The sequence below is a fragment of the Sturnus vulgaris genome, chromosome 18 (assembly GCF_052056855.1).
Source record: "Sturnus vulgaris isolate bStuVul1 chromosome 18, bStuVul1.hap1, whole genome shotgun sequence".
Classification (NCBI taxonomy): domain Eukaryota; kingdom Metazoa; phylum Chordata; class Aves; order Passeriformes; family Sturnidae; genus Sturnus; species Sturnus vulgaris.
The window spans coordinates 3,927,816-3,953,242 of record NC_142260.1 but is presented as its reverse complement, the minus strand read 5'-3'; the positions used below and the strand labels follow the sequence as shown (position 1 = coordinate 3,953,242).

General features: G+C 42.5%; 1 protein-coding gene, 1 long non-coding RNA gene and 1 other non-coding gene across 7 annotated transcripts; 2 read left to right on the top strand and 1 right to left on the bottom strand.

Moving 5' to 3' along the window:
• The first annotated feature begins 90 nt into the window (after positions 1–90).
• EIF4G2 (eukaryotic translation initiation factor 4 gamma 2) lies at positions 91–11,282 on the top strand. Of its 4 annotated transcripts, none has more exons than XM_088175454.1 (22): positions 91–363; positions 1,833–1,943; positions 2,076–2,141; positions 2,565–2,690; positions 3,050–3,152; positions 3,828–3,959; positions 4,052–4,118; positions 4,202–4,353; positions 4,773–4,883; positions 5,406–5,489; positions 5,576–5,674; positions 5,852–5,993; positions 6,085–6,245; positions 6,686–6,799; positions 7,579–7,704; positions 7,943–8,047; positions 8,130–8,345; positions 8,619–8,877; positions 9,047–9,251; positions 9,698–9,909; positions 10,019–10,140; positions 10,455–11,282. In XM_088175454.1, the coding sequence occupies exons 8-22, from the start codon at positions 4,270–4,272 to the stop codon at positions 10,518–10,520; spliced, it is 2,106 nt and encodes a 701-aa protein (XP_088031580.1). In that variant the 5' UTR covers positions 91–363; positions 1,833–1,943; positions 2,076–2,141; positions 2,565–2,690; positions 3,050–3,152; positions 3,828–3,959; positions 4,052–4,118; positions 4,202–4,269; the 3' UTR covers positions 10,521–11,282. The 4 variants fall into 4 exon arrangements, with proteins under 4 accessions (XP_088031580.1, XP_088031582.1, XP_088031581.1 ...); XM_088175455.1 differs by having other exon boundaries at positions 113–363; positions 1,879–1,943; XM_088175456.1 differs by lacking the exon at positions 6,686–6,799 and having other exon boundaries at positions 98–363.
• LOC148221695 (small nucleolar RNA SNORD97) lies at positions 6,841–7,011 on the top strand. Its single transcript, XR_015807606.1, has one exon. It is a non-coding gene; the product is annotated as a small nucleolar RNA SNORD97 (small nucleolar RNA).
• Positions 11,059–17,933, bottom strand: LOC106853244 (uncharacterized). 2 transcript variants are annotated; one of them, XR_015807519.1, is made up of 2 exons: positions 16,545–17,933; positions 11,059–15,113 (listed from the first exon to the last, which is right to left on the bottom strand). It is a non-coding gene; the product is annotated as an uncharacterized LOC106853244 (long non-coding RNA). The 2 variants fall into 2 exon arrangements; XR_001403106.2 differs by having other exon boundaries at positions 17,384–17,933.
• Positions 17,934–25,427: the final 7,494 nt, after the last annotated feature.

The following is a 25,427-nucleotide window of genomic DNA, read 5'->3' as shown; positions in this document are numbered from 1 at the left end:
TCCTGGCACCGCCCCCTTCCTCGGCTGTGATTGGCAGGACGGGTGGAGCGGTCGGCGGCGATTGGCGGGTGCCGGCGGGAGGTGGGGTAGGTTGCGTGAAGGGTGATAAAGTTAGTGGGGCTGCCGGGGAGCGCCCGAGACGCGGCGGCGGCGGTCGGCGCTCTATGGAGGTGGCGGGGGGAGGCATCGGGCCGGTGCTGCTGCTGCTGTGGTGACTCGGAGACTCGCCCTGTCCCGCGCGTCCCCCCTTCCCCTCCCCAGCCCCGGTCCCCGGCTCCCTTCCCCTCCCCCCCCTTTTCTTGCCTTTTCCCCTGCCCTTGGTAGCCGCCGGGACCCGGGGAAGCTGACAAGGCCTTAGGGAAGGTGAGAAACGCGGGAGTGGCGGGAGAAGCGCGGCTCTGGGGCCGGGAGTGAGCGGGTACTGCTGCAGCTGCAGTCTAAAATGGCGGCTGCCCGAGTGGCCGCCATTTTCTTGTCAGTTGCTTGTCTGTTTCTCCCGCACAAAATGGCGGCTCGGGCCGGCGGCCGCTCCCGCTGCCGGCTTTAAGAGCCCCGCCGCCACTGAGCGAAGGGGTGGAGGAGCTCGGCAGCCCCCGCCGGGCGAGGAGAGGAGGCTGAGAGGCAGCGTTTCAGGTTAGAGTGAGGGAGACGGGATCGGGCAGTGCCTGTGTGCACGGGCCATGCCTTTAGTTGCCTCCGGTCGGCTGCAGGATGGTGATCTGGCCGCGGTCTGCGGGCGCCCGCACTGCCCCCCGGGTCTCCATGAGACGGAGTAGCCGCGGTACACATAGCGGCTTGAGGTCTGAGGATCCACATTGCTGTTGGGGAGGTGACGAGAGGATTTTCTAATTATTTTATTACTATTGTTAAATTACCTTGCCTTCGCGAGAGGGGAGAGCGGGCTGCCGAAGCGCCGCGTCAGCCGGCAGCAGCCTCGCCCACGTTTCCTGTTTGGGGGCTCGGGCGCCGCGGTGCGGGGCGATCCCGCCTGCTTCTCCCTCGTGCCTCGCGGGGCGGCCGCCGTGGTGCGGGGGAGCGGGTCCCGCCCGGCGCCCTGGCGGAGAACAAAGAGCCGGGCGGGGCGGGGGGAGCGGCGGCGCCGCGCGGCGCCTGCGGGGGGCGCCCTCCGCGGCCGAGCCTTTTGTTCGCCGCCGCCATGTTGTCGCCGCTCCTCGTGCCCGCGCCGGGCGGGCGGGCGGCACTCGTCGCGCTCGGTTCTGCCAGGGCCCCCAGCGCACCCGGGACGCCTTCAGGCTTCCCCTCCCACCCCAGGCCTTTCTGGCCCCATTGCTGCGTGAGCAATGTAGCGAGGTTCTTTCTGCGAGGTGAAAGTGACGGTACCTGTTTTCATTATCTGGTGGCTTAGAACGCCATTTGGATGCAGAATACACGCCTTTTGCTGCATTAAGCGTGCCTTTTGTTGTCTTGTCCTTTTCGCTTTAGAATTTGGCTGCTTTGTCGTGCCATTATAAATCATAGTTTCTAAATCACGTCAATAAAGGACTCATTGTGCTGTGTAACCAGGAAAAAGTACTTCCGTTTTCCACTGCCTGTACTATTGGCCTTTGGGTAAACTTGAGGGTTTTGCTAAGTCCATGATTCCCTTTTGTCTTTCTCCTCCCCCGCTGGAAAACATGGCTGTAATGATGAAATCGGCCTTTCTTGTGGCTGTCCTAAGTATTGCATGAATGAAAGTTCCCTTTTACTTTACTTTTTTTAAAGTTCAGTATTGGAGGATTCTCGTTCTTTAACAAATGTTTGTACTTTTTAAAATAAGACGCTATGACTGATAGTAAACAAGTGTAATATGACTGCTTGGTTTGTCTTTCTAGGTTTTGTTTTTCCCTACCCCGTCAATTTAATTTTATTCTTTTGAAGATTCTTCGTTGTCAAGCCGCCAAAGTGGAGAGTGCGATTGCAGAAGGGGGTGCTTCTCGTTTCAGGTACCTTTTGTTTGTTTTAATGAATAGTTAGCAATGGAAAATCTCCTTTGAGGAGATCTTAAATTAGTGTGATGTGTATACCAAAACTGAGATGTTTGGACTTAGCCAGGACTCCATGGTTGTTTTTAACAGTGCTTCTTCAGGCGGAGGAGGTGGTAGGGGTGCACCTCAGCACTATCCCAAGACTGCCAGCAACAGGTATGTCATCTTGCTCTTGGATTTGCACGATTTCAAAGTCAGAGCATGTGTGATGGTGAATATAGAACTGAAAATAGGTTAGCTTTAAAGTTGTACCTGAAATACCTACAAAGTTCAAGACTTTCAAATATTTTCTAGTCTGTACTATTTAAAGTGTACCTCATGGTTGATAGGAGGTGCATGGGCTTGTTCATGTATTTAACATAAAAAGCGTGAAGTACATTTTTGGGTGTTGGGGTTGATGTTGTTGAGTGAGTACCTTCCTGCGCAGCAGATGTTGCAGTGTTGATACGGGTGGTTGCATGCTCTCAACAAAGCAAGTAATGGAATTGGTTTGAGTAAGGCAACACTGAAAGGTTAAAAGGGCAGTTCTTTAAATCACTTGTTTCTGTTTTAACAACCGTATTCTTCAAAATTCTGCAGCGAGTTCCTGGGGAAAACCCCAGGGCAAAACGCTCAGAAATGGATTCCTTCACGAAGCACTAGACGAGATGACGACTCCGCAAACGACAAAGAACGACATGATGCAATCTTCAGGAAAGTAAGAGGGTAAGTTCTTCACAAAATTACTTTTTCCTGTGCTGTTTTCATTAGCAATGTGTACCTGAGAAATGGGCTGGAGGAAAGGAAGACGTGGGCCTTGAGTTTGGAGGAGGTGTCCTTTAGTAAGGAACCAACCTGATAATCTAGCAACAGCAAACACTTAAAGTACTTCTTGTGAGCAGATAAGCGTTTTCAATGATACTTCACAGTCTGAAGATCTCAAAATAAAAAGCAGTTGAATGGAAAATTGCACTTTTCAATTTTTAATAGACTTTAAAAGTAAAAAGATAAGTGGAGTCTAAAGTGATTGCTAGCATGCTTACAATATCTATATTTTGTGTTTTTGGTTTTTTGTTTCTCTTTAGCATACTAAATAAGCTTACTCCTGAAAAGTTTGACAAGCTATGCCTTGAGCTCCTCAATGTGGGTGTAGAATCTAAGCTCATCCTAAAAGGGGTCATACTGCTGGTAAGCTGGCTGCATTTCTTCTAACTACAGTTTTCTTGCATGCTAAAAAGTAGGGGGTTGGTTGGCTTTGAGGGTATACAGGTAGAATGCAAAATGCTTTTGTGTATTTGGATTATCAAACACCACCTCTCACCCCTGCTTTCTGTGTAAAAAAGGATCTACTGTGGAGGAAGTACGTTTAATGCTTTAAGTTTCTCATTTAGAAGTCTCCACGATCACTAAATGTGATAGGGATTCTAGGATTATTTTTTTTTTAATAATGTAAGATTCTAGTTTAGATGCTTTACTTTCTTGGTCCTCCTTCCTCCTTTCCTGAGGAACAAGTCTCTTGGTTTTGGGAAGGCTGCCCCGGTGACCTCCTGGGACACTGATGTAATTGTTACATCACTTTTTTACACGAGGTCAGATTGGTGATACTAGCTTAGGTGTTGGGATAATAAACTTGGGTTTTGTTGGCCAAGGGTTATAGAGGCTCTTCAGAAGCATGCAATGGCTTTTGTCCTTTGCTTCAGTGTTAAGACTGGTGTTGGACTGTACTTGTTTCTGTGTTTGATTTAGCAGAAAACAGGATGTTCTAGATGAGTGGTAATAATCCATTCTCTGTCTTGCTACTCACTTTCCTAATAACATTTGCACCCTCCTGGCTGCTGCCTTACTCACCCTGAATGTCTGTAGATCGTAGACAAAGCCCTTGAAGAGCCCAAGTATAGCTCGCTGTACGCTCAACTATGTCTGCGACTGGCAGAAGATGCACCCAACTTTGATGGCCCATCAGCAGAGAGTCATCCAGGACAGAAGCAAAGCACAGTGAGTGCATCTCTCAATCTGGAATAGTAAATTTTGCATGCATTTGTAGCTGCTCTGGTTAGCTTAATTGTTTTCTTTGTTCTCTTTTGTAGACATTCAGACGCCTCCTAATATCTAAACTTCAAGATGAATTTGAAAACCGAACCAGAAATGTTGATAGTAAGTTTTAAAACCAGTTTAATACCGAATCTATTTGTTGTCTTTTCCCGCAGCCATGTAAAACAGGCTTCTTTGTTTTCCAGTCTATGATAAGCATGATGGTCCCCTCCTCCCTGAGGAGGAGGAACAGAGAGCCATTGCCAAGATCAAGATGCTGGGGAACATCAAATTCATTGGAGAACTTGGCAAGCTTGATCTTATTCATGAATCTATCCTTCATAAGTGCATCAAAACAGTGAGTATTCTTATTAGGAGGGGGATTGGAGCAAAACAGAACTTTAAAAAAACCTGCAAATGTTGATGCTGCTTGGGGAGTCTTGGAGCAGGAGCATAAAATGCCACAAAAACGTTTCCTGACGATTACCCATCTTTACTGTTATCTTTTGGCATGATTAAGAAGTAAAATCGGCTTTATTCGAAGCTGTAGGAATTGACTCCAAGTGAAAATGGAGTTTGGCCTAGACAGAAGTATGTGCCATAGGTGCTTCTAAGTACACACGTTTATGAATTGGCAGTTCTTAAAATAAAATTACGTCCATTTGCCTTCAGAGCAAAACAATGTTTTTGTGTGTGTCAGTGTACAAGGTTTGTTACTTATCATAAATTCTCATTTATAAACTTTTTAAATCCTAAATTTCTCCTTTATTCTTTCAGCTTTTGGAAAAGAAGAAGAGAGTTCAACTCAAAGATATGGGGGAGGATTTGGAGTGCCTCTGTCAGATAATGAGGACAGTGGGACCTAGATTAGATCATGCAAAAGCCAAGGTATGTGCCTCTCCAATGCAGTCATTAACCTAATTAAATTATGTGGCTAACATTTTTGATTGCCTGAATCTTTTGTATTCAGTATTCATACATACAAAACAGGTTTGATTTTTAAGATAAGAGTGCCAACTATGGCTCCTAGACAATTGTCTTGATAGAAAAAGCCAGTCTCTGAAACACTTAAATATCTCACCAGGATGTAGTTAGGGTCATCAGGAAATCATGTAAATGAGGCTGTTGTTTTTCTAAACACTGTTTGAAAAGATGTGCTGAGGATCTGTTTTTAGCACAGCTACATGATTGAAGAGATGAGAGTTTGGATTGTAAGCTTAAATTGAAGAGAATTTTGGCTGTGTTGCTTATCTCTGAAAGGTCTTGATACATTCGATCTTTAAACTCTGTCATCAAGGAGCTAGAGATGGCAGGAAAGGGCAGCTTGTTCATTATTTTGTCTTGAATGTCTCATGAAAACATTCAAGGCACTGATAGAATTATCCCAACTTCTAATTTCTGTTCCCCCAGTCCTTAATGGATCAGTACTTTGCCCGTATGCGCTCCTTGATGTCAAGTAAGGAATTGCCAGCAAGGATTCGTTTCCTGCTGCAGGTATGATGATAAATTGGTTTCCTGCTGCTTTTTTCCTGCAAAATTGTTTTGAATCCTTTCCTAATAATACCCTGTTCTTTTCCAAGGATACTGTGGAGTTGAGAGAACACAACTGGGTTCCTCGCAAAGCTTTTCTTGACAATGGACCAAAGACTATCAATCAAATCCGTCAAGATGCAGTAAAAGTGAGTGTTCCATGTAAGGCCCGGAGCCTGGCTCAGTGCTGTGCACTTGGGTATAGTTATCACACAGTTTGCCTTAAGGGTTAAAACCAGATGGACTTCTGTAGCTGGGGGGTAAAAACTTGGCTATCTTAGAGCTGCTACTTGAAACTGACCAAAATTATAATTCCTGTTTTAAAGGATCTGGGAGTTTTTATTCCTGCTCCTATGTCTCAAGGGATGCGAAGCGACTTCTTTCTGGAGGGACCCTTTATGCCACCCAGGATGAAACTTGACAGGGACCCACTCGGAGGGCTTGCTGATATGTTTGGACAAATGCCAGGTACAGTCACACGGCAGGGGTGCTGGGATGGCTGTGGCTCTGCTGTGCTGAGTAGGAACTAAAACTGTCACTGGTCTCCTTGCTGATTCAGGTAGCGGAATTGGTACTGGTCCAGGGGTTATTCAGGATAGATTCTCACCCACCATGGGACGCCATCGTTCAAACCAACTCTTCAATGGCCATGGGGGTCACCTCATGCCTTCTGCTCAATCCCAGTTTGGAGACCTAGGCAAATCTTTTCTGAAAAGTCAGGTAAGGAAGATGTTCACAGGGTGACTTTAGCTTGTTTAGAAGCACTTCCTGAGATGCGTATGTTATGGATTGTAGTCTCTTTATGTTGAAAGACCTATTCAGATTTGATTCTGATAACTGTTGCTCAGCTGATACAAAAATTCTAAACCACTTTTTAAATTGTACAAAAGATGCAAGAAGGACATTTTTTTGTTTTTGTTTTTTTTTTAACTGCAAAAAAAGGTGCATGTGGCTTTGGTGGGTCAGAACGGTGTGTTTTATTTAAAAGATAGCCCTGTTTTTAGGGATAGATGCTACTCTCCCACCACCCCTGCTCCTTCTTTCTCCCTTCCTGGCAAATAGAATCTTTGTTCCTCTGGTCCCTCTGGTACTACTTACCATATGATGTACGCCACTCCATCATCTGCACTTCTTTCTCTATATCTCCCTTTCTGAAATAGGGGCAAAGCCAACTCTACCATACCCAGAATCAGGGACTCTTATCCCAGCAACAAGGACAGTCGAAGGATATGCCACCTCGGTTTTCTAAGAAAGGACAGCTTAATGCAGATGAGGTACATGACATGCCTACATTATTTACAGCCTATTCTAAATATTGCCCAATGATTATAGCAAGACGCGTTATTATGAGGACTAATGCTGGAACTCTTTCTCCTCCTCCTCGTTCTCCTCCTTCTTTGTCCCTTCCTCTTTCACCTTTTACCCCTCCCCTCACTTTCCTTAGGGTATCCAGCGTCCTATGAGCAAGACTGAGCTATGAGGGCAATTTTTTGGGGTGTCCCTTCCTTCCCACACACTTCCAAGAACACTACTCTGACATCAGTTCCCATGCATCCTATTGATAACAATACATTTAATTAAAACTTCAGAAAATCCTGAACTTTAGAAACCCTGAAGTGCTGGACCAGGTTAATTTTTTGTTTTGTTTTGTTTTCTTTTGTTTAGAACTGGCTAATAGGCAAAATTTCAAATGCAGAGTAAACTGCATTGTGATTTTGAGTGTTAACCAGACTTGTATCCCAATTTCTGAGCAATTTGGTAGTTTTATCTTGACTTTAAAATACATCAGCAAACATGCTGATTATCTTCTTGGGTCTCTAACATACTGCATCTAAAAGGAGCATTTCTAGGTTTTTATACCAGTTGAACTAAATGCCAGTAACTTGCTTTTGGGGGAGATTCAGAACTATGTGGCTTAATTCGTACTCGAGTATTAATATTGTAGAAATGGAGTCATGCTTCAGTGAGATCAGTTGGAGTGAGTCCATGGCTGTGTATTGTTGGTCGGAATACTTGAAACAGTTTGAGTTTTTCTTTGACTTACTGTTTACAGATTAGCCTGAGACCTGCTCAGTCTTTTCTAATGAATAAAAACCAAGTGCCAAAGCTTCAGCCCCAGATAACTATGATTCCTCCCAGTGCTCAACCACCACGCACTCAGACACCGCCTTTGGGACAGGTAAATACGAAAAATTCCTGTCTGTTGTTGGCTATACTTTCCTGTTCATGCTTGGAAAACTTTATTTCTAGTGTGGGAAGGGAGAGAGAAGTCTTTGATTGCACAGAGCAGGACTTGAGTAAAGAATGTCTGAAACAAACCTGAGCTCCATCTGCTTTTTTTACACTTTGTATTGTAAAACTTGATATAAGCAAAGGTAGATGTGCTACAATGAAACAAATTCTGGTCTCTTTTTCAGCCGCCTCAACTTGGTCTTAAAACAAATCCACCACTTATACAAGAGAAACCTGCAAAGACCACCAAGAAACCACCTCCTTCTAAGGAAGAGCTGCTTAAACAAACTGTAAGTTAGTGTGTTAGTGAGTCTTACAGCTTTAGATATGCTCTTCAAAAAGAATGTTTAACTGTACTTCTTTCCTCTCCAGGAGGCTGTTGTGACTGAGTATCTGAACAATGGAAATGCTAATGATGCTGTCAATACTGTGAGAGAAATGAGAGCTCCGAAACACTTCATTCCTGAGATGCTGAGCAAAGTAATCCTTCAATCCCTAGATAGATCAGATGAGGACAAAGAGAAAGCAAGTACTTTGATCAGCTTGCTCAAGCAGGAGGGAATAGCCACCAGTGACAACTTCATGCAGGTACTGTGGTCTGATAATCTTGGAGTCCTTGTTTTTGTCTCTTCATGGTGTGTAGCTACTGGAAAGGCAGTGTGCAAATATTTTTAAGTCCTGTTAATGTGAGGAGGTAAAAATAGTACCTGTGAGGGGCACAAGAAGCAATTAAAGGAAGATACAGTATGTGGGCAATTGGAACCTGGGACCCTCTTTTCAAGTGATTACAGAAAATGTACTATGAGTATTATGTTGCACAGGAACAGAAGTACTTAATCTTATATATGTACTGTTTCTTAGGCATTCCTGAATGTATTGGACCAGTGCCCCAAACTGGAGGTGGACATCCCATTGGTGAAATCCTACTTAGCACAGTTTGCAGCCCGTGCCATTATTTCAGACCTGGTGAGCATTTCCGAACTGGCTCAACCACTGGAAAGTGGCACCCATTTCCCTCTCTTCCTGCTCTGTCTTCAGCAGTTAGCTAAGTTACAAGACCGTGAATGGCTAACAGAATTGTTCCAACAAAGCAAAGTGAACATGCAGAAAATGTTACCAGGTAAGAGTTGCCACAGAGTTCTTCTATCACCTGATCCTAGAGATGTTAAATAACGTGCAGGATTATCTTGGTTATTGTTAAGAATGATGTCTCTTAAGGGGTGGCTGGAGCCATGACCCATCACTTGGAGCTCTTGAGAAGCACTTACACTTCTTTATTTCCATGTCAGAAATTGACCAGAACAAGGACCGCATGCTGGAGATCTTGGAAGGGAAGGGGCTTAGCTTCTTGTTCCCACTTCTGAAACTGGAGAAGGAACTGCTAAAGCAAATAAAATCGGATCCATCCCCTCAAGCCATCTATAAGTGGATTAAAGATAACATTTCACCCAAGCTTCATGTAGATAAGGGATTTGTGAATATATTGATGACCAGGTGAGATGCTGTTTTGATGTATTTTAGATATTTGTTTGGTTAAGCTACTAGTAAGGCACTATCTCTGTAAAGACTCAAACATAGCTCTGCAGAAATCTGAGATGCAGTACATGGGGAGACAGATGGTTCTGAGTGAACCCTCTCTAGTAAAATCCCATTGTATTTGAGAAGAAAATTAAGTCTCCAGGCTTGCATCAGTGTGAAGTATTTTCTTTGGGAGGAAGTCTCGGCCCATGTGTTTTTCTAAAATGTAGAGCTGTAACAAAGACAAAACAAGGATTTTGTGGTGCACTGTCAACCATAAAACAAGTTGCTGTGTTTGCTCCTGACTGCAGATGCAAGCAGGAGGATAGTTGGAGTGCTAGTGATAGCTGTCTGAACTTGAAATGTCAAGTGCTTTGATCTCTTAGTTTACAGAACTTAGCTTCGTTTTTTTTTTTGTCCAGTTTCTTGCAGTATATTTCTAGTGAAGTAAACCCACCCAGTGACGAATCGGATTCTTCATCTGCTCCATCTAAAGAGCAGCTCGAGCAGGAAAAACAGCTGCTTCTTTCCTTCAAGCCAGTGATGCAGAAGTTCCTCCATGACCATGTTGATCTGCAAGTGAGTGCTTTATATGCACTCCAGGTGCACTGCTACAACAATAATTTTCCAAAAGGTAAGTCCACCGAGGCCTTAGCTGAATTGGCTTGTCCCTACATTTCTTAAAATTCAGTAAGCTGTTGAGAAGGTTATAAAGCTAACCAAGTTTAAATTTACTTTTGTAGGCATGTTACTGCGCTTCTTTGTTCATTTCTATGACATGGAGATCATTGAAGAAGAAGCCTTCTTGGCATGGAAAGAAGACATTACTCAAGAGTTTCCAGGGAAGGGCAAAGCTTTATTCCAGGTAAATCTGCTAACATTAGAATAGAGATTTTTTTTTTTTTGTTATTTCTGCTGCACTAGAGTGTTTGAGAAGGCTTTTGTAGTGTCTGAGACTTGTAAAGATCTAGAAACTTCATGGAATATTTCACTAGGAAGAAGTTAAAAGCAAGATGAACTAAATCTCTCGTATTTACTAGAGACCTACATGTAGTGCAAGTGTGGCTGAAAAGCTTTTTAAAAGAGTTGGGGGGGTGGGGGGGGAAGATGAGTGTTCTGCAGAAGTACCCAATGGGGAAACAATTCCTGCTCCCTTAAACCAATCTTGTGTGACTGCAGGTAAACCAGTGGTTAACCTGGCTGGAAACTGCTGAAGAAGAAGAATCTGAAGAAGAAGCTGACTAAAGAACCAGCCAAAGCCTTAAATTGTGCAAACATACTGTTGCTATGATGTAACTGCATTTGACCTAACCACTGCGAAAATTCATTCCGCTGTAATGTTTCACAATATTTAAAGCAGAAGTATGTCAGTAGGATGTTCTCTGCAAAAGGTTTTTGTAGTATGTCTTAATAGTCTACAATAAAAATATTTTAGAGTATCTTCAATGTTTAGGTAACAGTGTATTAGCAGCATGCAATAATTACATCATAAGTTCTCGAGCAGAAGCAGTCTGTTGCAAGGGTCTTCTTTGCTGCCAGTTATCATAGGCTGTTTTTAAGTTAGAAACTGAATAGCAACACTGAATACTGTAGAAATGCACTTTGCTCAGTGTAATACTTGAGTTGTTGCAATATTTGATTATCCATTTGGTTGTTACAGAGAATCCTTAACTGTAATCGATGGTTGTTGCCGTAATAGTATATTTGCCTGTATTTCTACCTCTAGTAATGGGCTTTATGTGCTAGGTTTTAATATCCTTGAGCCTGGGCAAGTGCACAAGTCTTTTTTTTTAAAAGGAACAGTTTACTTGCACAAAAAACTGATCGGCCGAAGAGATGGTTTAATGCCCTTTGGAAGAGGTCTTTGTGGGTGTGAAACATGACATGGTGAGAAATTTAAATTGGTCCCTCTTACAGTACTGAAATTAAGTCTACTTAATTTATCAAGACATGTTCATGCCCTGATTTTATATACTTGTATCTATCAATAAACATTGTGATACTTGACTTGTTTCTGAATGTCTCCCAGTAGAAAAGCTTTGGCTGATGACTTGTTCACTTAAGAAAGGAAACATCAGTGGGAGTTGCCTTAGGTTGCGACCATCCTGAAAATATTTTTACACTCCTTGTCTGGATATGCAGATGAATTCTAAATAAGGTTACAGACAAGATGAGACACTACAGATGTGTTGTGACGGGAAGAAAATGATGGAATTCTGCTGAAGAAATGGTAGGGGTTTGCCTTGTGGTCCAATGTATGCTTTATCAGTGAGTATGTGCTTTTGACTTGGTAATGCTTTGAGCTTCCCCCAGGCCACGTGCATGTTTCTGAATCAAGTGGCACTTGTCTATTAGCTGCCTGTTTCTCAAATCAAATTGGCAAAATCCTTACAAAAGAGTTGAATGATGTTGCATTGTACAGGCTTGAAATGTCATCTATTAAATACTCAAAATACCTTACTTCCTAGAACCTTGTCCCCAGTGAGTTTTTTTGTCCTTGTGGATACTCGAGACACAACCTTTTGAAAGGTGTATTTGTAATGGCAAAAGGATAGTGGCTCTTGGACTGGAGCTCTGTTTGCCAGAGAGGTGTGAGTGCTGTAGCCTATAAACTGTTGTGCATCACGGGAGGTGCAGAAGTGGAGCCCAAGAAAAGGACTAGAGCTGATAACTAGGCTTGCTTTGAGGGAAGGGAGAGTTGGAGTTGTCCTGGAGCATCTCGTAATGCTGTGGCTGGAAAAGCAGGTGGTGGTTTGCTTTGAAGGGCTCCCGGGCTCCAGTCACAGTGAGCCATGGTCTGTCAGGGAGTTCTGCTACTGCCTTGGAACTTCTGGACAGCGTGGAGCCCAGGACATGCAGGTACTGTGCTCTGCAAGCCAGATGGCATAAAGGGTACTGAGCTTGAGTTGCTGGCAGAACGCCATGGCACCATCTCTGCATTTCAGAAATGGGGTGCATTCAGCAGTTTAGGGGGAGAGCAGGGTCAGTATCAGGATCCAGTACCAGCTAAGAGAGACGGGAATGCTCCAAACGCAGTTCAGTGGCTCGAGGCTGGGAGCTGGCTGTGATGGAGCTGCACCTTCTGGGTGGCAGTGGTGAGCACTGACAGCCTGGGGCTTCCCAGAACATTTAATGGCGTGGTGTTCTCTGAAACCCATGACTTCCCTATCTGTAGAAGGGATGCAGTCACTGCTGGAACTACAGAGGTGCAGACTTAACTCCTTATTCCATGTGCAGGCTCAGGTGTGTGTACACTACAGGCACTAAGGTTCTGCAGTTCAATACTTTAATTTAACAGGATGAACGAATACAAGTACAGTTAAAAGGTTAATTTAATCCTAATTAATTCAAAATTCTGTTCAAGAATTGCATTTTTAAGTATAATAAGGTGGTGTTAAGTGAAATTTACCATTGTTTCACTGATGGTGTTGTGTTTCTCCAAGTCTTGCCAGTTTATCCTTAAGCTTTGCTGTTACTGCTGGTTGGTTTAGTGGTGTGTGGTGCCACAATACTTCTTGTGCATCTGGTAATCTGTACGTGGAGCATGTGATGCACTCTGCATCTCTGCACTGCAGAGGGAGGATGGGGAGAAGCCACAAGTGAGGAAAGAGTGGTTTCCAACTGAGGTTATACCAGAGGTGAGAAGAAAAGGTAGAAGGATGTGCAAGTAAAAGCTTGGGAATAGTTCCAGAACCTGCAGCTAAGCTTTTCTGCCACATTTTGGAGAAGGCTGAGCTGGCAGTTGAGGGCTCCTTGACACAGTAACTAAGCCTTGTATTCTTGCCCAGTCTACCATGTCCTTACTACAGCCTTACATACCTGTGCATGGAGGCCGTGTTGCTTGGCTTGTTGCTAACTGATCACTGAGTTAGGAACTCTGCTAGAGAAAACTATAGAAAGAACGACTAAAAAATGCAGAATAGAACATAAGAGTAGAAAATGCCACAAAAAGGTGGAATTAACCATCACCTGACTTGGAAAAAGCTGATGCAGTGTGCAACAGGTCTGGGTTCTTTAAACTGGTGTAAAAATGGTGCTTATTGCAGTGTGCACATCAAAGTGGTCTCTCCATAGATGAGGAGAGGTGGGTAGCATCTTCATGATCTTTACTGCTGCTGCTCAAGTTTTTAAGTGCTCAAGGGCAAAATGTGTGGCTAACCTGGAATGGGATGGCTTTGGGTCGGTCTCACTTCTGTGTTCTGTTGACTATGGTGGCATTGTACTTAAAATGTAAACAGAGTGCTCAATTCTACATAGTAAAGTCACAGTCAAAATTAAACCACTTTAACTGATAATTGATAATGGCTTTTATTAATATTTTGTTAAGTGCTGGGTATAATTATACTGCCAGGAGCTTTGGGAGAAACTGCACAATACACCTGTATTTTCTACCAGTTACAGCAACTCTCTTGATCCTCTGAAATTCTGAATGAGGTTGCAGTTCTTACTCAGGGACCCTAACCCTGTCAGGTGTGGGTTGGGTTTTGGTGACAAAGAGTGTCACAGTTGGACAGCTGCTGCCCTGATCACAGCACTAGTACCATCTGTCCAAGCTGCAGTGGTGCTTAGGTACGAAATCTGAGAATTCCAGGAATGTGTTCTGATTAGTGAATCCTGGAAAATCATCTCCTTCCAACCATCCTGTGATGTGTAGGGGAACCTCCCAAGAGACCACCTTGCTCAAAAGTTTTATTAAGCCTGGCCTTGAATAGTTACAGGGATGGGGTAGCCACAGGTTCTCTGAGCAACATGTTCAGTGTCTATTACCTTCATAGTAAAGATTTTCTTTTATCTCACCTAAACTCTGTTTGAAGCCATTCTCCCTTATCCTGTCATACCTGCCCTTGTCAGAAGTCCCTCTCCAGGTCTCTTGCAGAAGAACCTTCCCTCCCAGGGGGAGAGGCTGAAGTTGGGGTTGTTGAGCCTGTGGGTGTTCCAACTCACCTGATCAGTTCCTAAAAGTCAAAACATCTTCATAACTCCTATGCAGTTCAGTGTTTGGAGACCAGTGCTTTATGGTGATGTGGGAAAAGGAGGAGGCTGGGTCCAGAACAAAATTAAGAGTCTTATCTGACCTGCTTTTTAAGCAGATGGAAGCTTCCCTCTGAAACTATTTGGACTTGGAGTGCTTTCTCCCCAGAACAGTATGTAAATTCAAACAGTTTGATTATTTCAGCATACTTCTGAACTCTAAAAATTTAGAACACATCTGAACCATGAATTATGTTGCTTATGTTGCAATCCAGGCAAGCAGCTGCAGAGATTGATTTAAAAAGAGTCTATTGCTAATTCATGCTTATTCTCAGAAGTGAATTCCCAGGGAGCTGGTACAGCACTGTGAAGAGTGGTGGGCTTGTGCTCACCCGAGAAACCTCCATTTATCAACTGTGGTTGATAAATAAACAAGCAGTGTTTGCTTCAAAAGCTGCTCAGCTCCAGGCTTGTCCTGGTCTAGGCTGTGTGCAGGGGCTTGGGCTATGTGGCACCAAGGATGTCACAAGGATTCCCCTAAATTTGGAGGAGGTTGATACTTGGAAGCTGATAAATGGCCGTGGTGCAGCTCCTACATCAAATGATTCCAATGACTGAGAAGGGCCGAGTGTGAGTCTAGTGGCAGAATGGGTCAAAGTGTCACACAAAGGTAGTGGCTTTTTTTCCTCACCTCACATAAATCTGTAACTTGATCACTGCTCCTTTTTATCTCCAGTGTTTCTGACCAGAGAACCAGAGCACACAGCAAGTCCTCTTGCCCAGCAGGCAGATCCAGGCTCAATTCAGGGGGCAAGATCCTGTAGGTGCAGCTCTAGCCTGGAACAATTGCATCTCCATACATTGTATCTGCAAAAGCAAAACAGAAACAGCACTGGGCTGGGAGCTGTGCTCTGTAACAGGAAAGGGAAAAGCTGCACAGCTACAGTTGCAGCATCAGGGTGTAACAGTGATTTAAAGGAGACTGTACCGGTGTGGCTTTGAGGGTTTTTTTATGGCAGGGTGGTTCTTCATACAACACAAGATACACCCACTAAAGCTTGTCATTACTTCAGAAGTGTGTTTGTTATTCAGCAAGATACAAGCCAGTTTCAGTGTCTCCCTGGATCCACCCCTATCCTGGCTTTTCAGAATAAGCTTTGCTTCTAAAAGATCAAGAATTCTCTCAACAGGTTCAGGCCTTTCCCTTTGACAGTCAGGCACTAAGACTGTTCAGGTAGGAGTTCCTTTTAAGTGGTGCTGTAAAAGCACACAGGCTTGTCTGGGTTTGATTTAGGGAGCCCACATCCCTTTCCTTTCAGGGAGGGTAGTTGGAGAGGAGTGAACTGTTATTTTTAATGAGTTGACGAAGCAGCCATGGCAACAGTTACACTTGGCATGGATACAGGGCTGGAGTGAGGAAAGCAGCCAGCTGGGGGGATTTTTATCTTCAAATATTTTGCAGTTTAGAACAACGTCAATCTTGCATTTAGTTTTTGTTTATGTTAGCAGTAGAAGTGCCTGAAGGATCTGGTGTGCGAAGTATTCCCTGAATTTTATTATCTAAGAAGCTATGCAAAACCACTTAAGTTTGTGAAAGGAAAAGGGAGATCTTTAACTGGTTTGGTAGTGTGGAGGAATTTAGAGAGTTTGTTCTGTTAGAAAATGGATGCTTCTCTTTTTGCTAGGACAAAGTGAAATTTGAGAAGTGGAAAGTACATAGAGTTAAAACAAGGACAGGTGATCTGCATTTGTTTAGGGATCTTGTTTAACCCTTTAAGAAATGATTGCATGTTCTTTCAGCTTTCAGAGACAGCTGCCTCCACAGCAGAGTAACAAACAAGGCTCCTTGCACACGCAGCAGGCCAGCTTTGTGTTCCTTCCCAGAGGCATAAAGCAGGGGAAGGTTAAAGCCCTGGCGTTTTTCTATTTGTACAGACATACACACATACATGTTATGTATATCCCCGTTTTTCTTTATTCCTTTTGTTCCTCTTGGAGAAATTCCATTCAGTTACTCAATTATTTTAAGCTTAGGATGTTAATATTTCTGTGAGTAACAGTAGAAGCATTAGTTCTAATCCCTCTTCCCAATACTGACAACAAAACAGGAACTGGCCTGGGGTTCAGCTGCCATGTTAACCTTAAACAGCCCTGTGAGCCAAGCTGAGAAGGTCAGGGCTCACTCAGTTTCACACAAAGAACATTTTTAAAGTCAAGAGAGGCCCAGCACGACACAGCCATGAGAGGCAGGGGAGGTGCACTGCACTGCTTTTGGGCTGTACACAACTGATTACTCACTTGATCAACACAGCAGTTTCAGCTCCTGCTCCAGTGAAGGTTTCCATGGTGACCTCCAATTTCCCAAACTCTCCCAGCTATAGGGTTGATGTAATTTAATTGGCAAGACCATGAAGTATTTAGCTGTGATGAAAGGCCCTTCATAAAGTCAATTAGATAAATATCTCAGTAGATTTACCATGCAGGTAGGGACCATAATGCAGTAAAACCCCAGCACATACCTGCCACAGGTGCAACCTGTCAGTGGCAGTCCAGGGGCTGGAATGGCTCTGATAAAAGACATCAGTTATAAATACAGAATGTGCTATTCTATCAGCAATCCTTGTGGAATTTTTGTCAGTGCAAACTCCATTATAATCTTCATGAAGGACTAAAGTGCAACTCAATTCAGGAATCATTTCATATTTTACATAATCTCCTCAAAGACTCTACACACTTAAACTGGTTTGCAAGGGGAAATGTCATTGATTCAAACTCTTCCTTCCCCTCTTGCTTTAGAAACAGGCTCCTCCTTGGATGGAACAATATAAATCCAGGAAATCCTGTTACTTCTGACATCACATGAGCTTTGGATTTCATCCTTCAACAAGGAACATAAAAAGACACTATGGGTTGAGTTGAATCCTGGTACTACACCTGTTACCTGTACAGTAAGACACACAACCAGCAGCTAAATTAGACACTAGAGCCTGGAAAGATGGGAATGGGCTCCTACAGAACCTGGGGCAGGCACTGGAACAGCCCAGGCTGAGAGCTTTGGCTCCCAGCACGTGCAGCACAGAGGAAAAGTCTCCCTGCATTGCACCACCATAAACACTGTGCTGTCTCTGTGTACTCACCCAGCACCTCCAGGAGCTCCCAATTCCCAGATGCTGTTTGCTAGGCTCTTTCACAGCTCCACAAGAAGTAATCCTCAGTTTGGCTGACAATCTGAATAAAGCTTGCTGTTGGCATTTGCTGAAATAGCAGACATAAAGCACAATTTGGGGAGAAAACCCCCTAAATGTAACAAAATAATCTCATAAAAGCACAATTAAGAAGGGAGCTGGGAGAAGGATGCCAGCTGTATTCATGCCTGTTCTGGAAAACGTCCCTTTCAGTTGCTCAGTGTGATAAAGGTTCATGTAAACTTGATCCTACTGGATTGGTCTAGGGAGGAGAGAGAGGGGAAAATTCCATCTGAATTGAAAGCTGATTCAAGTGAATAACAAAGAAAACATCTGAGTTTCTGCGGTGCTGGGTGGGATTCTTCTTACTTAACTATCCAAATGCTGGGTGTCTAGACATCCCCTCCTGGGGCAGCAGACAGGAACAGGTTCCTCAGAGTGACTCATCCCTCCCACCTTACACAATTACCTTGGGATGGGATGATTTGCCCCCTGGGGATGCCAGCCCCTGGGTCTCTCTCTACAAGGTGTCTAGACTGCTAATTTTTAGATGTCTGAAGATAAATAAAATTCACTTAAATCACCTGGCTCTATAACACTGTAATAAAATGTACCACTGTTGCTAGAGGAAAATTTAAGAAAGTGATTGATCCAGTCCTTTTTTTTTTTTCTGGTGACAGCATGAGATTGATGCAATTTGGAAATCAACATAGTAATTTTCTCTACACAGCACTTACAGCAATCTATTTAATTAGAATTTCAAATTTAGATATATAACCTGTAGGATCTTATGCAGGAAATACACACAGCTCTATGGGAAAAAACAAAACCAGCAATACACATAATGAAAATTTTGGCCATAGTGTCTCTCAAGGACTCTGAAATTCTTATTTTTTTAACACCATCTTTCAAAAGCTCATTTTATCAAATTGGTGATCATTACTTACAAAATTATTTTGTCTTTTTGTTTTTCCTTCTTGATTTTTCTGCTTCTGGAGACTTCAGGAGTTTCTCTAAAACACTGGATTTCTCTAACCCACATTCCTCCCCCTTGTCTTCTTTGCCCTGTTGAAGGGTGTCAGCCCCACTTCCCTACAGCCTCTTCAGCGGCTGCAGCTCTGAATTGCTGAGACAGCTCTCTCTGAGCCCAGGGGAGACAATTATGGAATTCAGAACCACCACAAAGGCAAATAAATGCACACGTGCTTCCCCACACATCACCCTGTGCTACCTCCCTCCCCATTTTCCACTCTAACCATTCAAGGATGTGAGATGAGTCCACCAAAACCTAAATCCAGAATGTTTGAATTAGAAATCTTGACACATAGTAAATTCTGGTTTGTTTTTTCTCACTTTTCCAATTTTGTAACCCTAGGAGACTTCCCTTCAGACATCCAGGCTTTTCACTGCAGCCACAAAGGGTGAACACTTAAAACAACAAACGGCCAAACAAAAAAAAACCCAATCAAAGACAATAAAACAAAAAATCCCAAAATGAGGAGTGTTAGTTCCCATTGTTCTTGCAGGTGAGGCTTAGAGCAAGCAGCAGGTAAAACAAGAATCAGGATCAAACAAGGTGGCAATACTGAATACAGAACTTGATGCTCTGCTGCTCAGGGACAAGTGCATTAATCAAAAGGAACTCGTGGGAAGCAGACAGCAGGTAAAGAAGCCCTGCAATCTGACAAAACTCCCTAGATTTATTAATATATCAATACCTTTTATTTAAGAAGCTTGCTTTGCTTTAAATTTAGATTTGTCCTCCCCTGATTCTCTCAGCTGGATTTTTAGCTTATTCTTTTCATGTTCTACATGAGTGTTCTCCAAGATAACTCTCCATTATTCTATGCAGTCCCAGCTTGCTTTCAAAATAATCCTTTTCCACTTGACATTAATCATGGCTGTAATTTCCTTTAACTGAAGTGACAAGAACACTCCCTTTTATATCTCTCAACTTCACAGGTCAATCTGAAATTACACAGTACCATTTTAACTGTGAGATTAATGTTACCAACTGCTTTTGTTAAAAAACGAAAATTAAAAAAAAATCACCAAATAAAAAAAATTCTAAACATTATTCCCAAGATTGGGTGTGGATTTAGCACATTTATTACCAGGGGCTAAAGCAGCACCTCTTTAGTGCTGCTAAAGCACTAAATTTTGCCTCTCAAGGCAGCAGCTCCCAGGGAAGGGAAGAAGCACAGCCAGGACATGGCTTCCACTCCCTTCTCTGCCCACACCCCCACCTGAATTTTGCTCACACTGTTGCTTTTTAAGTTGACTTTGTTTTCTGGTCCCATGAACCACTTAGAGCATCCACAAGAAAGTATATTCCATGTGTTGATCCAAATGGCCATCTCCATCAGAGAGATGCAAATCAAAAGGATTTCTCCTTCAGGAAAAGAAATGATGGGCTATGGAATAACCAGTACTGGTGTAGCTTTTCTCCTATACCCCAAAGTTACACTATTGGCTCATTTTAGTCATGTCAGATTTACTGATTCTTAAAAAGAGATCACAGAAATGCATCCTCTTAACTATGAATAAAAGCAGTGTCTGCAGTTGTAGCAATTAATAGTTGAGATATTGATCAGGGAGTTCACAACAAAAATTCACAACTGGGAATTAAAGTAAACTCAAGTGGAAGGCAGGAGGAAGGATGCTAAATATTAGGATAGGACCATAAGTCCAGGGAAATACAATCACTGGACTGTACCTAAAGCAGAGGCTGTGGTTGTTTTGGATTTGTTTTTTTTAAACAAATCATCACAGGAAGTTTTTCCAAACAAAACAAATGCATGTGATTATTTGGCAACCTCAGTGATTGAGCAACTACAACCACAGCCTCTGCTGAAGCTCTCCAGGAGATATTGATTAATGGCCTACAAAAAGTGCTCTGTGAAAGCAAAGCAACTTCACAGCAGCTTAATTTGGACAGGAATTGAATCATGTCATGCCTGGCCAAAACCAGCTCTTCAATGTGGGGATCACAACAAGGATGGTCAGCTTTTAGCAATAAAGGTTTAATTCTGTAAGACAATTCTGGCCCTAATTTGTTTTCAAGTCATTCTCTTGGCCTGCACTTCAACCTTTCTAATAGCAAAATTATGTGTTTATAGTTTTCTTTATTTAAATTAAACCATTCAAAACCAAACACAGATCTTTTTCACCAGACTTTATCTTAGGAAGAAGGAGAAAGAGGCTGTGGTTCTGTTACTAATCAAGTAACGATGTTTGTCATTTTTTAAATCAAGGTACAGTTTATGCTCCAAAAACCTTGCAGATCAGACAAAAATTCAGTACAGCTGAGTAAGGAATCATCCTGCCCCAAAGCAGCTTCATGTCAGTCCTATATGAAATGAGATCCTGATGCACAATCTGGATCTCACATCTTCACCCATCTCCTTGCCCACCATGTTTTCTTACACATTTCTTAAAAGCAACACCAAAACCAAAAATGCATGAAAATCCTAAGAAATACAACATCACTTCAGCTGGCATACAGCAACAGGACATTCTGCAAAAGTACAGCTGAAGGGAAGTGCTGCTGTTTTGGGGCAATTTAGGCCAGGATGGAGAACAATTTAAAACTTGCAATTCTTTTTCACTGAGAACAATTTCTATGCAAATATTATAGATACAACCAACCTCTCACTTATGTAGAGCTTGCACTGCAGCCACCTGAGGTGAATCTTGAGTTCTTGGATCACTGCACAGTCTGGACTGGACAAATCACTTCAGATTCTTGTGTCTTTTATGTTACATTTTTCCTATTTTTAACATATACTTCACTTGATTTTAATTTTACAATTTCCAGTCTCCAGTTTTACAGTTGGACAGATCAATAGTGCCTGCACATGCACTGAATAAAATATCCTTTCCCTGCACTGTTTAAAGGCAACAGAAATTGAAACACTCCTGGCAAGGTGAGTGCCTCTAGGGGCATTAATTACAGACAAGTGAGTGCAGAGCAAAAAAACCAAACACAGAAGATGCAAGATAGAAATACAGAGACCCAAGTAATTAAGGATCAAGACTATAAATAATGCCTATCTAAGCACTGATCTGACACATCTTTGATTTTCTTTCCTTCCTTGCCCCTTCCAGTAATACCATTCTGTTTATATGGCAACTCCTAATTACCTCGTGGCCATACCTTGGCTACTGCCTGGACAAACCTTGAGCAGCCCAGACTGCAGAAGGAAATGAGGAACACCCCAAAAGTTATGGGTTCTACCTCCTGCAGTCCATGCCAATTCCCCCAATGCAGTGCCCATAAAACAAAACAGCTGCATGAAAATGGACTTGTCTGTATGAACACTTTGACTAAAACCACCACCCTGAATTTGTGCATGAATGTGCTTTGTTCCTGCAAACCCAAACGAGACCTAATTCCTCTTTCCTTTTAGTGTTAGTAAATAGCTGCTGACAATAATTCTTCCTCTCCAGCTGCTCTGGGACAGCTTCCCACAAGAAAAAAGAAAGTTACCTTTTGGTTAGACAGATTCCCATGAGAAAATGGAACACGTACTGGAATAATTCAGCACAGCATAACAGATACAGACAGCTTAGAGCAGTTCAAACTCTATTTAAAGCTGGAACAAAGCAGTTATTTGTCTTTAAAGAGTGGAGATGGATGAAGAAGTGTTTCATGTTCTCTGAGGCATCTTCAGAATTGGTAGTTAACTGTCACCAGCTTAGAGCAAGACTGGTATTTATCAGTATTTATCAGAATTAGCTCTGCCTAAAGGAATCTGTGGTTCAGCCAGTGTCTGTACAGCCAGAACCTCCAGGTGCAAAGGTGGGAAGACTCCAAAACCAGTTTTCTCTAATAGAGTTGTGGAACCAGACAGAGAGAATACAGCATTGCATGAGATTGTTCTTAAATTACAACCTCCTCTGTCCTATAGAATGAACAGCCAGCAAAGATGAGCTCTCTACTAACTACCTGTGTGTGCCCTAAATCAGAAAGTCATTTCTGAATTAGCAGATAGAGTCTGGAACATTCTGGCTGAGGAACATAGATTGTGTAACCAACTCAACTGCACCTTTGACAGGAGGCCCTAAGAACCAGAGTGGGCCCACAATATTCCTCAAAATGTCCAGGAATGTTTTAGGTGTTCCTCAGTATGTCCAAGAATGCTTTAGCTGCTGCAATTAGCACATGGGATTTGCATACGAGACTGGCAAGAGAGCAGATTCAAGTGCTAAGAACTCTGAAGGGTTCAAAAACATTTAAAGAGCCAGAGCATTGCTTGGAGCCTTCCAAGGCAAAAGAAAACACCCTGGATGTCACTGCCACAAACACTCACCCTCAGGTACTAAAACCCCGTTTTCTTCAGCTGGAACTGGGTATTTGTATTTTCATCAGCAAAGGCTGGGTGGGAAGGTATGAAATTCCTGTATGCTGCTGAGCCAAACAGCACTGCTGGAGTTCAGGCAACACCACAGCAATGCTGGGGGCATCTCCAAACAGGGAGATAAAGGGACATGCATAAAATATGGATGACACACATTTAGAAGCAGCAATAGGGACTCTTTAGCATTTATCATTTCAAATGGAGGGCAACTCTTAAAAATAAGCTCTGGAAGCTGCAGTGAAAGATTTTGCTTCAGGGCAGAGGAAGAATTAAAAAGAGGAAGAAAACAACCTAGAGGCACTTAAAGAACCACAGAGCTGTGATAAACATTCTTAATCTCTCCAACAGTCATGAACCAGAGGTAAAAAAGCCATTACAAGCTGCATGACTACACAACTGTACCTTCTATAGGTGCTGCCAAGACCAAAAAATTCTGCAGTTCCAAGTATTTCCACTACAGAAGTATGAAGCTTGAGCAGATGTGGACCAAAATTCACAGACAGGATGGAAATAATACACATTTTCAGTATATACTGACTTTGAATTTCTCTCCTAAATATTCCCTTATCTGGTATTCCCTTAGATTCTCTCTCCAATTCAAATTCTCTTCTGCAGAGCAATTATTGTGTAGATAAATAACAAAATACTATTATTAGGAGTGAGTACTAGTAGCTATAAGAATAATGATCATTTAGTTACATACCTTTTTTCACATCTGTTTTGCCAATTAGTTTTGTTACTCATATTGATTCTGAATTTGTCCCTGCTAACTGCTCCAGCTGTAGGAATTTTTCCAGGTAACTTCTGAGCTCCAGATTTATTGACTGTAGTTACTGTAAGGTAACTACCACTATTTAACAAGGGAGTCTAAAAAAACTGCAAAACTCAGTAAGGAGGAAAAAAGTAGGGAGCAAATTTGTTCCAGAAAGCCTACAAGTCTTAATAGAAGATGCCAACAGTATTAATTAACCCTCAATGTAATTTTAAAACTTTGCTGCAACAAACACAGCTCTAAGCAGTGAAATATTTAATGTGGAAAGCAATTTATTCCCAGGAAGTGGCACTTCCTTATAGAAAGAACTGATATAATTTTAGCTGTTGTGCTCCTACCATAGTTCTTGCTTTGTCCAAACCCTTCCTTTGCAGCACATTCCCAGATATACTCCTTGCTTCTGTGTGGATGGAGTACTGTGCTTTTCTGAGTTAAATTAGCAGAAGTGGACATTTATGAAGAGAATTATCGATTTACACACAGATGCTTTGTCATTCAGCAGTGACAGCTACTCCTTCCCACCAAGTACTGACCTGCACAAGCTTCTGAAAGAGAAAATTGAGTAAGTGGATTAAAACACCAAAAACTTACAAACACACATTCCAAACAAATCCCCTCTTCCATCTCTCCTCCAAAAAAAAAATCCCAAAACCAAAATACCCAACTCAGCAACTTCAATTTTTTTGCCAAGTTACATTTGAAATGTTCTGTGAAAGGCCAGATCTACAAATTTCAGGAACGAGAGCAAATTCTACATGCCTCTTTCCTCTTGTACTCTGGAGATTATATGCTGCTCACAAGTGAGGACAGCAAAATGCTGAGCTGCAACAGAGCTCACCAGGAAACACTTCCTACATCCATGGAAATGTGGATTGAATGGATGTAATCCACATCATGCAACTGTGCATGCAAAATGGAAACTAGGAATAAACCACTTCTCTAGCAAGGCAGTGTCACACTTGTAACTTGCTGTATTTTATCCAGGAATAGATTACTGCTAAAAATAAAGGAATTCAATAGCTGCAAGCCAACCACCTACTTCAGAAGGCAAGGAATGCTGCCAAGAGAGAATTACGACAATGTTATTCCACCACAGCACTTTCAAAAAACAAGCATTAGAAAACATGAATTAAGCTAAAACACAGCTTTCTCTCCAATTACAGCAACCCATGACTTTTTATATAACCTTAATCCTCCCATTAACTCTCCTCCTCAAAGGGAAGAAGAGAGAAAATGACTTCTGGTTTTTGGTGGCTTTTTTGATTCCTCTTTTGCTATATAAAAGCAGAGGAACAGCGAAGCCAAAGCATCCCTTGTTCCCTTTCTGTCCCTTTTGATTGGCCTCTTGTACATCACACAATTCAAGCTGTATTAAGTCATAACCTCTCCTTTCTGTGGAGAGCACACAAAATACCTCTCCCACAAGAGATGACTGAAAATCCCTGTTATTTTACCCTTCCAGGAAGCACTTCTCTCCAGCTGCATCTTAGGTCTGAAGACCCACTCAGCACTTCTTCATCCAGAGCTATCTTTAGCCAACACAAAATGTATTTTCTGTACATACAGCATCAAACAAAATCTTCAGACTTTTCACAAGGAAGATAGAATTAGCAACAAAATAGAGAAAGCTATGATAGCAGAGATGTATTTGAGGCAGAGAAGTTTCTAAGATCTCATAGTAAGTGCTGTACATCTTTTTCCTTCCTTCCTATTGATAAGAGCTGGCTACTCTCACATCTGCCACTGCTGTCCATGCTCCATTTGTTTCACCTTGCATGTTATCAGTTTTTCTTACTTGCACTAATTTCCTCAAACTTCTCCACAGCCTCATAAATGAAGCCACATGACACCAAGCATTCCCACC

Excerpts from the sequence above, each read along its gene's own strand:
- EIF4G2 (XM_088175454.1), top strand. The coding sequence starts at position 4,270 with ATGCTGGGGAACATCAAATTCATTGGAGAACTTGGCAAGCTTGATCTT. Across the intron at positions 7,705-7,942 it reads AGACACCGCCTTTGGGACAG|CCGCCTCAACTTGGTCTTAA; the intron begins GTAAATACGAAA and ends TCTCTTTTTCAG. Across the intron at positions 8,346-8,618 it reads CCAGTGACAACTTCATGCAG|GCATTCCTGAATGTATTGGA; the intron begins GTACTGTGGTCT and ends ACTGTTTCTTAG.